Here is a 14,282-nt window from a genome sequence, read left to right on the forward strand (position 1 = left end):
CAGCCACCGATTGTGCAAGTTCCCCCACTTAAAATGATGACAGAGGTCAGTAATTTGCACCAGAGGTACACTTCAACTGTGAGAGACAGAATGTGAAAAAAAAATCCATGAATTCACATGGTAGGATTTGTAAAGAATTTATTCGTAAATTAGGGTGGAAAATAAGTATTTGGTCACCTCAAACAAGGAAAATCTCTGGCTCTCACAGACCTGTAACGTCTTCTGTAAGAAGCTTTTCTGTCCCCCACTCGTTACCTGTATGAATGGCACCTGTTTGAACTCATCATCTGTATAAAAGACACCTGTCCACAGCCTCAAACAGTCAGACTCCAAACTCCGCCATGGCCAAGACCAAAGAGCTTTCGAAGGACACCAGGAAAAGTATTGTAGACCTGCACCAGACTGGGAAGAGTGAATCTACAATAGGCAAGCAGCTTGGTGTGAAAAAATCAACTGTGGGAGCAATCATCAGAAAATGGAAGACATACAAGACCACTGATAATCTCCCTCGATCTGGGGCTCCACGCAAGATCTCATCCCGTGGGGTCAAAATGATCATGAGAACGGTGAGCAACGATCCCAGAACCACACGGGGGGACCTGGTGAATGACCTGCAGAGAGCTGGGACCAAAGTAACAAAGGTCACCATCAGTAACACACTACAACGGCAGGGAATCAAATCCCGCAGTGCCAGACGTGTTCCGCTGCTGAAGCCAGTGCATGTCCAGGCCCGTCTGAAGTTTGCCAGAGAGCACATGGATGATACAGCAGAGGATTGGGAGAATGTCATGTGGTCAGATGAAACCAAAGTAGAACTTTTTGGTATAAACTCAACTCGTCGTGTTTGGAGGAAGAAGAATACTGAGTTGCATCCCAAGAACACCATACCTACTGTGAAGCATGGGGGTGGAAACATCATGCTATGGGGCTGTTTTTCTGCCAAGGGGACAGGACGACTGATCCGTGTTAAGGACAGAATGAATGGGGCCATGTATCGTGAGATTTTGAGCCAAAACCTCCTTCCATCAGTGAGAACTTTGAAGATGAAACGAGGCTGGGTCTTCCAACATGACAATGATCCAAAACACACCGCCCGGGCAACAAAGGAGTGGCTCCGTAAGAAGCATTTGAAAGTCCTGGAGTGGCCTAGCCAGTCTCCAGACCTCAACCCCATAGAAAATCTGTGGCGGGAGTTGAAAGTCCGTGTTGCTCGGCGACAGCCCCAAAACATCACTGCTCTCGAGAAGATCTGCATGGAGGAATGGGCCTAAATACCAGCTACTGTGTGTGCAAACCTGGTAAAGACCTATAGTAAACGTTTGACCTCTGTTATTGCCAACAAAGGTTATGTTACAAAGTATTGAGTTGTGTTTTTGTTATTGACCAAATACTTATTTTCCACCCTGATTTACGAATAAATTCTTTACAAATCCTACCATGTGGATTCATGGATTTTTTTTTCACATTCTGTCTCTCACAGTTGAAGTGTACCTCTGGTGCAAATTACTGACCTCTGTCATCATTTTAAGTGGGGGAACTTGCACAATCGGTGGCTGACTAAATACTTTTTTGCCCCACTGTATGTCATATGGAATGTAATTAAGTACTGTCATATAAAGGTACTTGCACTTTACTTGAGCATTTCCAAATTGGTCACCTTTGTGCTTTTGCTTCACAACATTTCAAAGATATACACCACAACATTCACTTAAAGTCTTTGGTATTTGTGTTAATATAATATTCAGATTTTACATATCAAACAAGTCAGTTAAAAGTTTAAAGTGTTACCAGCAGGAGCAGCTACAGCAGTTAAATGATATCTGAACATTAATTCAGCAGTAGTTACATATTCTTGTCCTGTAGGCAAATTCAGTATCTTGTTGGCTTTTTTGTAAAAAATAATGGTGACCACCAGTGCTACCGCTCAGCCTCTTGGTAGACACAACTATGGTATCAATTTCAAAATCCTACGCCGCCTTGTTCTCAAGTTATCGCATTCACAAACTTAGGCGTCTATGCTGCCTGCCTGCCCAGCGGCATGACTGAGAATGTTGAAAAGACAAAATTTCCATTTCTTCAGCTCAATAATAAGAAATAAAGAATATCTAAGACAACAAAAGGAATACACAATGAGAATATCTCAAAGATACATTCATGTGAAGATAAGTGACATACATCCATATTACACAGTACCCAGTATGTGCTGGTAGTAGTATCCACACAAACTCCACTAATTCAGCAGTCTGTCATGTTTCACTGACTGGTACAAAAACATAGCAGAACGATTACACTCTTGTGTAACAGTTGCCAAGGAATCCTTTTCATCAAATTCTAATGATTTAAAGGTGTAATGCAGTTAGTAAAATGGCATTCATTTGTGATTAGCCTTTTCCTTCTTGAATAAATATAAAACAAGACCTTGAGAAAAATATTTTTCTTGACTGATTTTATTTGTAGCTCTTTGGTCAAGAAAATAACTTCCTTTTGCTATGAATGTAGAACGTCTTATTAACACAGTACATATGTTTCATCACAGCAATTGTATTTTAATGGCATTGCATTTACATGTATATGATACAATAAAGTAATTAAAACCAAAATGTTACAAATAATAGTAATAGTGAAAAAAATTGTTGTACTGTCATGTAAGTTGCACACTGCTGTTACATTAACATCAAACTGGTCCTATTCCTTCACCTAAAAGTTACCAAAACTTAAAATTAAATCAACGGGGAACTAACTGCTTTTGATCTTCACATTGTGTTAAAACATCTTTGCAGACAGTTAAGATGTTTAATTACCTGACCTTCATAGAAGCAAAATATAAAGTATTCACTGTACCTGTATGATGGACGTGACTGAAACTGATAGCTTACATTTCTCCTGTGATGTTTTGCATAACGTCCAGGTTTTTCTACTTTGGAAAATTTGCAGCACAAGGGGATAACACATCTTTTTGTCCAGTGTATTAACGGTTTTCGAGAAGCTTTTATTATTTGCCATGTTTAAACAACAGAACAACCCAGGTTGTTCATTGTTGGTCTTAAAGGCACAGTTTTATCATTGTTTAAATATCTATCAGAGAGGTCCTTTTCTGTTACTATTGGACAATACTCCACTTCCTTTGCCCCAATTTGTTGTGGTGTGCCTCAGGGGTCTGTTTTGGGTCCAACTCTGTTCTTGTCACAGTCTGGCGAGGGCAGACTGTATGAATTGATGAGAAGGACCCAAAACGCAGACCCCAAGGAACAGGGAACAAAACTTGAATGTTAACAAAAAGCAAGCTGTTTAATGAGGCTGGTAAAAGGTACAAACAAAAGGCAAGGCAAACTGAAGAAAAATTTACACAAACCTAAACTGGGAAATCTAAACAGCAATATGAAAAAACCTGGACATGAAACCTGGTGTAAGGAACATGGCGTGAACAACAGACGACCTGACAAGGAATGAACAGAAACACACAGACTAAATACACACAAGGGTGATCAGGGGAAGTGGAAACACATGGGGAAACAGCTGACACTAGTCTGACATAACGAGACAAAGGAAGCAAAGCTGACTACACTGAAATAGGACACAGACCTTCAAAATATAACTGGAAACATGTGACGCAGACAAGACAATATAAACTTGACAACATAAGACACGCAGCATGAAACACATGAAGGGCAAAGGGAAACTTAAATACAGCGGTAGAAAACACAAAGGGAAACTAATAAACAACTTAGCTACCCTAAAGAACTCAAACATATCATCCAAATAAACTAAAACTCAAAACGCTGGGTCAGACCCAGGAAAGTGACACTTCTCCTAATACATGCTGCCTTTGGGATTTATTTTTAGGAAATGCAACATCCCCTTTCACTGTTATGCTGATGCCACCCAAATTTACTTCCCCTTCAAACTGGGTGTTTCTGTTCCACTGTAATGTTAAAGACTGGTTAGCACAAAATTTTCTCATCCTAAATGTAAATGAGACTGAAGTTATTGTTTTTGGAAGTCATTCGACTTTGGATAAGTTAACTGTTACCCTCAGTTCACTTGCTTGTCATCAGTCTCACACTGTAAGAAATCTTGGGAGTGTTTTTAGATAGCTTTTATTAATTAGAGAGGCAAGTGTCCACAGTTCAAACCAGTTTTTATCTGTTATGTGAAGCTTTATCTTCCTCCAAAACACCTAGAAACACTTATTCATGCCTTCATCACCTCTAGACTGGACTACTGCAATTCTCTCTATTTTGGTCTTCGCCACTCATGTCTTGCAGTTAGTCCAAAATACTGCTGCTCATCATTTAATAGATGTTAGAATGTATGAATGTATCACTCCAGTTTCAGCAAATTTACACTGGCTCCCTGTCAAATACCATGTTAGTTTTAAGATTTTTTTTACTTAACTTTTAAAGTTTTAAATAATATGGCACCCAGCTATTTAAGCAAACTCCTCAACATTTATAACCCCAAAAGAGCACTGAGAGCTCTTAATATAACCGAGGTCTCGATTGAATCCTATTCAGTCTTTTAAATTGCGTCTTAAAACTCCCCTTTTTTCCATTTTAAACCTCTTATAGTCCCACACGTTGGAAATGTTGTAGTCCTCTGCATTTAATCCCTTCACTCAGTGAAGCAGTGGGCAGCTACCAATCCAGCGCCTGGGGAGCAGTGTGTAGGGACGGTACCTTGCTCAAGGGTACCTCAGGGTAGCTTGGATTCGGTGGATTCGAGTCCCCGACCTTCCGATCAAGGGGCGACCACTCTACCTGAACTATCCCCACCCCCCACAATGTTGGCTTTTAACTCAAGTTAATAACCTCAGACCTGTTTTTTAATGTTAATACAATGTCCTCTCATTTATCTGTATTTGTTTCTCTATTTTCTTCTCTTGTTCCTAACTGATTGTGAAGCACTTAGGTCAACTCTCTTGCTTTTAAATGTGCTATAAAAATAAAGTTTGAATTGAATTGAATTGAAGTTCATTGGACACAAGGCCAATTTGAATGTGATTGATTGGTGATTTCAGTGCATCTTTGTGAGATTAATGTATATGCAGATTGCCTGCTCACTTTCATTATACTTTTCTGATCTACACAGTGGGTAATTAGCAACTTCAAGGGACAAGATCTAGACCTTCTGCTGAGTTTTGAATTTTGTTGTATATCTGTCTTTTCATGTAACATTAGTCATTCAGACTATTCCAGGAAACTTCAACCTTCAAACTTAAACTGTGTTATAGAAATGTTATTAGAAGTGACACTTCTGGGTTCAACACATACAGAATGACTTCCGATAAAACTTCTGTAAAAGACAAGAAGGAACTAAGCTAAAAACTTCCTCATTTATGCTTCAAGTAACGTGTACTGCAGAGCCGACTCTCTAAAAGAAAGCTGACTATCTCAGGAGAGATGGAGGAAATCTATGTCAATGTTCAACATGGCAAGTCAGTCAACAGAAGCTCTTCAACAATTCAAACAGGTAAGAATTTCCAGTTTGATGGAGATTGTCAAAGGACTGAAATCCCCCAAACCTCATCCATCTAGGACTTGAAGTAATGTGATGAATAGGAACTCAGCGGGGTAACCATGTACATAGTTAAAAACAAGTTGTAAGTGTTGTGAAACTGGAGTCTCTGGAGCGGTCTCAGCAATATAATATTTCAGAGTGTTCCAGACGGTTAATTATGGCCAAACAACTGTGATCTAAAAATTGGAGCCACAAGTCTTTTCTTTGCTGCTAATTTTTTGTTGAATTATGGACTTTGGAGGAACTATGAGACCATAGTGGTATTTAGTGGCAGTTATCCCATTTCATCTATTATGATTAGTCTTGGTGATTTATAGAAATTGGCTTTCGTGATTTAAATGAATATCTTACCTGCATTTAAAGTCTGAATTGTGTTGTTAAACGGTAAAGGTTAAAATATGTGTATGGCTATTACAGCTTTTATTGCTTCTAAGAGGTTGCTCTAGCCCACAAGCTGACCGTCGCTTAGGGCGTTTATTTCTTGGTCTGCTACTTTAGGGCAACAAGGTGAGTGACTGACTGTACTTGACTAACAGAGTTGCTTAATCAGAGTATGTTATCAGAGACAGTGGTATCATTATCTAGATGTAGGCAGTTAGGATGTCTCCTTTAATTAGTTTCTAGTAATTCTAACTCAGAGCCTTAAGACGGACAACCAGTCCAGACTTACTGTACCGCAGTAACTGAGTATATGTTGCATATGTTGCATTATGTGAAAGACATCTCTGACTTTTTTTTTCTTATCAGGTCCAAAGAGCTCTGATGGGAAGTTTCACAAAGCTGTTATTCTTACTTTGGGGCTGCTGAGTGTTTCCCTGTTGGTTGGGCTCATTGGCCTTGGTCTGCACTGTGAGTTTTGTTCACATTTAGCTTTATTCAGTTCATTTTTATATTCTGTATTCCGTATTCATACGGGCAGTTTATGCCAAGCCTTCAGTGCTCGTTTAGTTCGCTCATCTATGAGAACACAGTCATCAGTTATCATCGAATTATTTATAACGTCATTACATCACTGTATATAATTAGAAAATAATAAGAAAAAATGGCTGTTCATGAATACAAAACAAATAAAAATAACAACAGATATTTATTGTTCTTCTACACTAGCTTCATTGTCATTGTATGAGAGAAAATAACAAATTATAGGCACTGTTAGAATAGCTGTTTTTATTTACAGACACGGAAGTCAATGGATTCCAGTGACTCCAAAGTGCCACTGCATTAAACATTGTTTGGCCAAATGTATTTCTAAACAGTGTACATGTAATGTACACATGTACACATCAAATAATTTCAGTCGCTGAAAGGACCAAGCTGCAGGCACCCCGTTATTCCAATATTAACTGACACCATCTTTCTTAGGTGGCAACTATGGTGTCATTTTTGTGCCTCTATTCTAACTGCACGTAAAAAAAAAAACTTTGCAAGCACAAATGTTGCATTTTGTGGAGTAAATTATTTTTGAGCGAAGAAAAGTGTAGCTTAAACTAGATTAAAACCAACAGTGGTCTTAAAAAATTATATATTTTAAAATGAAATAATTAAACATACTAACCGAAAATGCATTTGGCAGCATTCTGGACCATTTTTCCGGAATGCAATAGCTAGCAAGCTGATTGGAGACCGTAACAGCCTATCAGAATTTTCACATCCACGTCAGTGATTGGTTGGTTGGTACACCTAGAATGGTGTACAGAGAGTTGAGCGTGCACCGAGCAGAGATGTTGTGAGCATGAACGTCACACTGAGAACAGCCAGCAACTGAGCAAGAGGGGCTGTTATTGTGTGTGTGTATGCATAATAGCAAACACTGAAATACATTTCTTGCACGCAGCAATGAATTTTGTTTGCTCCAATTAAACGTTTCTTCACTCAAAATAATTTTCTCCTCAAAATGCAACATTTCCACTTGCATATTTTTTGATTTTTTTTTAACCTGCACTCATAGAACAGAGGCACAATAATAATGCCATAGGTAACATATGTTGTAACAAAGCCTGTCAGTATTGACCAACTCAGTTGTTAGTTTTGTCCTTAACATAATAAACATAAATATGTCATTTTGTAAATGTATTTATTTCCAGATCACAGTGAAGCTGCACATTTCTCTTTTCTCAAAAACAACCTGACTGAGCATCTCCAGGCCTCTATTAATGCGATGTCGTTCATGACCAGAGAGAGAGACCTGCTGAATTCAAGCATCACTGAGTTAAAGAAAGAACTAATTTTAACCAGACAGAGAGAGAAAACTTGTCCAGCAGGATGGAGGATATTTAGTAGTTCTTGTTATTTCCTCTCCAATGACTCTGGTTCATGGACAAGAGCCAGACAGGACTGCAAAGACAAAGGAGCAGATCTAGTTGTCATTGACTGCAACAAGGAGCAGGTACTTCCCTAACAGTTGACCAGACTGCTTAGTTAATGATATGACCATAATCATAATAATGTGTAAGTAAATAAACGCAGTAACTACAGATCGAATTGCGTCCAATGATCTTTAAGAATTACATTCTTAAAATTGTTTTAGCTGAATGGAAAGCCATGTGTGTGGGTTTGTTTGTTTGCTTTTAACTGGAAAGTTTCTGGTGTTTTTAGTGTTTATTGAGTCATACTCAGCATGTATCTTCTTCCATCATGGTGGGGTGAGTTGATGCCAAATAGTAGGATTTTGGAGAAAGAGAAGGAAGTTAGTCAGAACTGAGGAGACTGCACTGCCAGAAGGCTACATTGGAGATACTGAGGACAGCTAGAAGTACCTTAGAATTATACAAATGGCAACCATGAAGAGGCCGCTAGAAAAGCCACAACCAAATACCAGCAGAGTGTCAAGTCCTAAGGTGTCAATTGAATGGCAAGAACAAGATCTGCTGAATCACCACGTACAACCTGCCAGTCATCATATACTCTACTGGAATAACCAGCTCGCCAAAGGAGAAGATAGAAGTCCCTGACATCAAGACAAGAAAGCTCTTTACCATGTATGGAGGGTTTCACCCCACGTCCTGCACCCTGACATTTTATGTGAAGCTAAAGGAAGGAGGATAAGGATTAGTGATTGTCAGAAGCATCATCCAGAATGAAACAACAAAAATGGGTATATCAGGAAGCTGGCCACAATGAATTTGTGCTTGGCGAATACCTCAGGCATTAGAAACCTGAGAAAAAAAGATGAGCAAGAACATCATGGAAGGACAGTATGTACTACGGGCAGATAGAAGAAGTGGCTGATATCAAAAAATCCTACCAGTGGCTGGACAAAGTTGGATAGAAAGACAGCACGGAGGCTCTAATCATGGTAGCACATGAACAAGCCCTGTGCATAAGACTGAAGGTGGGGGTCTATGGTGGTCTAAGTCTCAAGGTCAAAATGGGGTACAATACCCCTAATGTAATCTAATGTATAATAGCTTAATTTTCTGTTTAATGATTTTATAATAATGATTCAATTTTTAAAATATCATTTGTATCTTTTTTTTATCATTAAAAACAGACTTTTCTCTCCAAGTTAACAAAGTCAGAAACATGGAGCTGGATTGGTTTGATGGATGGGAGCAATGAGGGAACCTGGAAATGGGTTGATGGATCTTCTCTCACTCTAAGGTTACAGGCCCTTCTTCATTTTATTCCTTTCTTTTCCCTTTCTTAAATATAATTTTTACCATGTATTAAATGAGAAAGAAATCAAATTTTAAAAATTATTTGTGTAGAAATTTACTGATGTAAAAAAAAGTTTGTTTTTGTTGTTGTTTGTTTTTCTTTAAAAATGTTTACAAAGTATGCAAATCACCACATATCACTGTTTCTTTTCACTTTTTTTATCACTTTTGCATTTGAAGAGTATCCCATTTTGAACAAAAGAAAAGGATTAGGTAGTTTGCATTACTTGTTGTGCAGATCATAAGATATCACAAGCAATGCTGGCTGCTCAGCATGCAAAGAATGTTCTGTATTTATTTGTCACACATACAAGTGTTTATGGTTTTAGAGAATGAATCTGTCAAGAATCACATTTGATTTTTAAGCCCCACCCACATTTTATCGCGCATGTATTCTACGTATTAACTTTACACTTTGAAACTACCTCTGTACATTAGCTGTTTGCCAGAGATGCGGTTCTCAGTTGGTTGCTTTTACAGTTTGCTCATTTACTTTTTATTTGCTACACTGATCTGTGCATGTGTATAATCACCTACAGATCATGAACATCACAGTTCTGCTTGGCTTCTACTCTGGTCTTCCATCAGTCTTGCATCAAAGAGCATGGATTTATCCATGGTGTGCTTTTGCAAATAACCGCAAAATTCTGCTGGGCTCTAAAGTGATCGAGGTCCAGGCTTTGATAATGGGACGCTGAAATGCGCATGACAACAGAAAGTTTAAATGGATTCTCATTGCTGTTTCCACAGACAATACTCAACTGTTGCCACAAGGTGGCAGTAATTTACATGATAAAGGCAAATAGCATGATCTTCTGTCCCTTTATGGGAGAGACTTGATATATTTTAATGGGGCGGCATTCAAGCAGGCCAAGAACTGCATCTGAGTTAAAACATACCAATGAAAAAACGTACCATGGCATACGCAGATGAACCACAACAGACAAGCGATAGACAGGAATCCCAAAATATTTATATTTGATCCTGGAATTCTTGACAGTATTTTGACACATACCAGCAAGCATACATGGTGAACAGGCCAGTGTTTTTGCCACTCTAAACTGTTCTAGACTAAACCTTAAAATCACTGTCAAAAAAAAATGTAATAATAACTTTAAAAAGTATACACTTGTCGAACTCCAGGCCTCGAGGGCCGGTGTCCTGCAGGTTTTAGATATCACCCTGAGTCAACACACCTGAATCAAACGATTCATTCGTTACCAGGCCTCTGGAGAGCTTCAAGACATGTTGAGGAGGTAATTTAGCCATTTAAGTCAGCTGTGTTGGATTAAGGACACATCTGAAACCTGCAGGACACCGGCCCTCGACGCCTGGAGTTCGACACGTGTGCACTAGAACAAAAATGACATTAACCAAACTAAACCACCATACTACACGTGAGCATATTACTACCACTTATGCCACTTAAAGCCTTTATTGCATCATACACCATACATAGAACTTTGAGGTTAAATAATGACTTGCGATGTCTCTGTTCATTAAGACTAAATCATTTAGATTTGCTAAACCCATAAAGCAGAGGAGGTGCCTTACACACACAAAAAACCAAAGATTTATTTTGCGCAGTACAAATATCAGTGTTACTGGAGTTGTCATTTTTAGGCTCAGTACAGAAAAAAATGTAAATGTGTACAAAAATGGGAATCATGGAAAGACTTCTAATATTAGAGATTAACAGTGTCACCATTGTCTTGTTCTGAAACCTGTTAGGTACTGGGAGGCTGAGCAGCCTGATAACGGTGGTGGTGATCCAAAGTGGGGTGAAGAAGACTGTGCACATATTAGAACTGGCAAGGATACAGAAGAAAACTGGAACGACCGCTCATGTGATGCTACTCTGAGGTGGATCTGTGAGAAACTGGCTTAGCACTGAGCTATATGTTTACATGCTTTTGAAAGGCATAGTGCCAGTTCCATCTCATCAAGAATATTTATTAAAAAGGTTTATTAAAAAGGTTTATTTGAAATGTTCAGAGTACCTGAAACCAGTTATGCCATGGTTACTAGACACTGTCTGTATTTATGTAGATTTAAATGGAAGAAGAGCTGTACAGTAACTCCAGAGGTAGAGGTAGAGAGTCACTGTAATTTCAAGAAATAAAATCTTTACTCCTAGTAGAAAAGCCATAGTTCATGAAAAGCTATGACTATTTAAGAGTTAGTTAAAAAGGAAAGAAAAAAAAGGTTAAATTCCAAACATAAAAACAGATAGACTGTATATAAAAGATAGTTGCACAATGCAGGTTAAAAAGGAAGCCAGGGTGGAAATGTCATATACCTGTCTTTTTTTCTACTGACCAGCAGAGGGCAACCTTGTAGCTGTCTAGAACTCGACTTCTCGCTTGATTTAAAACCTCAGTATATATTTTTCTAATGACTTTATGGTCTCATTCAGTAGTATTATGACTTTATCATGTTTAGTTTGGAAAGTGCCATTTAAAAAATACCATGCCATATAAATAAAAACGTGCTTGTGGATGAAACTCTATCAAATGATATACAAGTTAATATTCTATCAATACCATACTAAACCTGTACCCGTGAAGCACACATAAACACATACTGTGTTGTTATCCACAAATCTCTGAGGAAAGTTTCCAGCACATTTTTAAATCTATGCAACAAAGAAGTAAGGCAGTTCTGGATGGAAAAAATTCTAATTCTAGTTTTGATGCCTTCAGTGAGAATCTACAATGTAAAATAAAGCCAAAAAAACATTAAATGAGTGGGTGTGTCCAAAATTTTGATTGGTAGTGTATGATGACTGCAGAATCTTCCTCATCTGAGGTGCAGGAGCATTGCAGCAGCCAATCCCTAGGGATCCCCTAAGGATCAATAAAGTATTCTGATTCTGATTGTGATTATTTTGTGGCGACCCCATGCAATTACATCTCCATATTGTCACCCTACATTTGTAAGTGTCACATTCACGATGGTGGAATCTCCAGCAAAGTGCCCTCTGCAGTCCCAGTCTGCCAATACCAGGCTCTCCTTCTGCATGCAAGTTTCATCCAGAAAAGACGACAGCAGGAATACTCACTGACTGGAATGTCCTCAAGAGTAAAATTATGTTTAATTGGAACATGAACATTATTGCTTAATACACCTCCTTTATTATTGGACTACTTTTCATGGCTGAATTGTAGTTCCTTTTATCTAAAAACAAAAACAAAAAACCAATGTTAAGTACATTATACTCAAAAGAATCATATCAATCAATCAATCTTTATTTATAAAGCACTTTTCATACAGCAATGGTAGCACAAAGTGCTTTACATGGTTAAAAGCAGCCCACCCCACCCCGCCCTCCAACTCACTCCCCACACTCTTATTAACATAAACAATCATGGATACATACACACACATTCCCCCCCCCCCCCCCCCCCCCCCCCCCCAACACACACACACACACTTAAAAAGTAAAATTGGGCTGGACAGACATGAGCCAGTTGATGCACATTTTAATTCCAGTGAAAAATACTATGTATTCCATTTTTGTTTACATTTAAGTTTATTGCTTGAACTGTTCTTTCCTTGCCATGTGTTTTCTTAATGTTGAACAATATTTTCTGACACAAATAAATAGAAAACGATCATATGTATAATTTTCTTGTCATATTCTCTCAAAATTAGTGTAGTAAACTATTGCAAAGAAAGTAGAAAGAAAGTAAAATTATTTAGGAAATATATAGGAAAAACTTATCAAAAGGTTATAACACAGATTTTCGTTTGTAAAACGTCTTCTAAATTAACAGGTAAATAGATAACTGACTAAATAAAATGTCCACATGAAATGTACATATGAAATACAGACTTTTATAGATGTAAAGGTTCTAACAAATGACAGTTTAAAATATTGCTACAGTGTCTCCAGCTGTTTATTGTTCTTCATCTTCCATCAAGTAGAAACCAGGGATGGAAATTTTCTCCCAGGCTTCAGAAGCAGCAGTGTTTGCATCGTCATTATCATCATTGTTTCCTGACAGCTTAATAGCTTCAAGGTAGGGCTTACAGATGTTTTCTGCTTTTTCTGTTGCCATTTTTTTTAGTTTGTCGTTTAGGTGAATACTGACTTCCTCTGCTAGAAGGTCTTCAAATACTACACTGTAGTAAGGCTGACAGCGTGGCCTTGTTTTAAAACAGCTGCAAGACAGTCTTTTAATTTCACAGGTCGTCCAGACAAATAAAAAACCACAGATGAGAAAAAGACCATAATCCTGGAAAAGAAAAAAAAGATACAGTTTGAAAACAATTCACATACTTGTTTTAAATGTAGGTTTGTTCTTTTAGTCAAGTTCAAGTTTATTTCAACTCTTTTTGCTTTTCTTAACATTCAGCTTCCAATAACCTGGCAGTACATAAAGGTCTTTTGAGCATGGACAGTTGTTAAAGTGATGTTTTCTTTCTCTATTGTCAGTCAGACACACAGCTTTTGAATTTTGCGCAAGCATCCACTTGATGCTCTGAGCGCACTAAGTAAAACATTGTGATACTTTCCTTACATGGAGGTAGAACTAAAATGCTTTTAAATGTAACAAAATTTCATTGTCTTACATTTTTTAACATGTGAATTTTAGTTTAAAAATGATGTTAGTCAAATTGATGTTGCATGATTGTTGTGTGTTGTTACTTACAAGTGATTGAGTCATATAGTCTCCTATAATCCGTTGCTCCTCATAGGTCAGATTTTGTTTGCATGGAATTCCAGTCTGGTTCTTGTTGAAGTTTGTCTTTAGGCAAACGAACCAGTCTCCATCAAAAAGAACAGCAGATATCCATACAGCCGCCAAACTGATCCACTTAATGAAAACCTTATAGGCATAGCTGCCAACACACATAGCACATCTCGAGAGAGAGTGACACCAGTAAAAAATCTTTCTTTGGTGAAAAGGTTCAACAATGATGACAATAAAGGAGAGGATCAAAGGCGGCAGAGCCATGTACAGTACACCATTTGGATGCAGGCCCGGTTCACACGAGCATAAAAAATGCATGTTAAAAATGTACTGCAGGATGTAGAAGATGACTATGAGCACCAAAACACCCACAGAATTTCTGATTACTTGAAGAAGTTTGTAAGTAAACTCC

At 38.1% G+C, this 14,282-nt stretch overlaps 1 protein-coding gene across 1 annotated transcript; it reads left to right on the plus strand.

The window, feature by feature from the left end:
- The first annotated feature begins 5,360 nt into the window (after window positions 1–5,360).
- LOC308410196 (CD209 antigen-like protein C) lies at window positions 5,361–11,894 on the plus strand. The gene is made up of 5 exons (XM_080903367.1): window positions 5,361–5,469; window positions 6,265–6,366; window positions 7,602–7,903; window positions 9,008–9,117; window positions 10,905–11,894. Exons 1-5 carry the CDS (start codon window positions 5,400–5,402, stop codon window positions 11,059–11,061), a joined length of 741 nt encoding a protein of 246 aa, XP_080759493.1. The 5' UTR covers window positions 5,361–5,399; the 3' UTR covers window positions 11,062–11,894.
- The last annotated feature ends 2,388 nt before the right edge of the window (window positions 11,895–14,282 follow it).

The sequence above is a fragment of the Rhamphochromis sp. 'chilingali' genome (assembly GCF_963969265.1).
Source record: "Rhamphochromis sp. 'chilingali' genome assembly, chromosome: 14".
NCBI lineage: Eukaryota > Metazoa > Chordata > Actinopteri > Cichliformes > Cichlidae > Rhamphochromis > Rhamphochromis sp. 'chilingali'.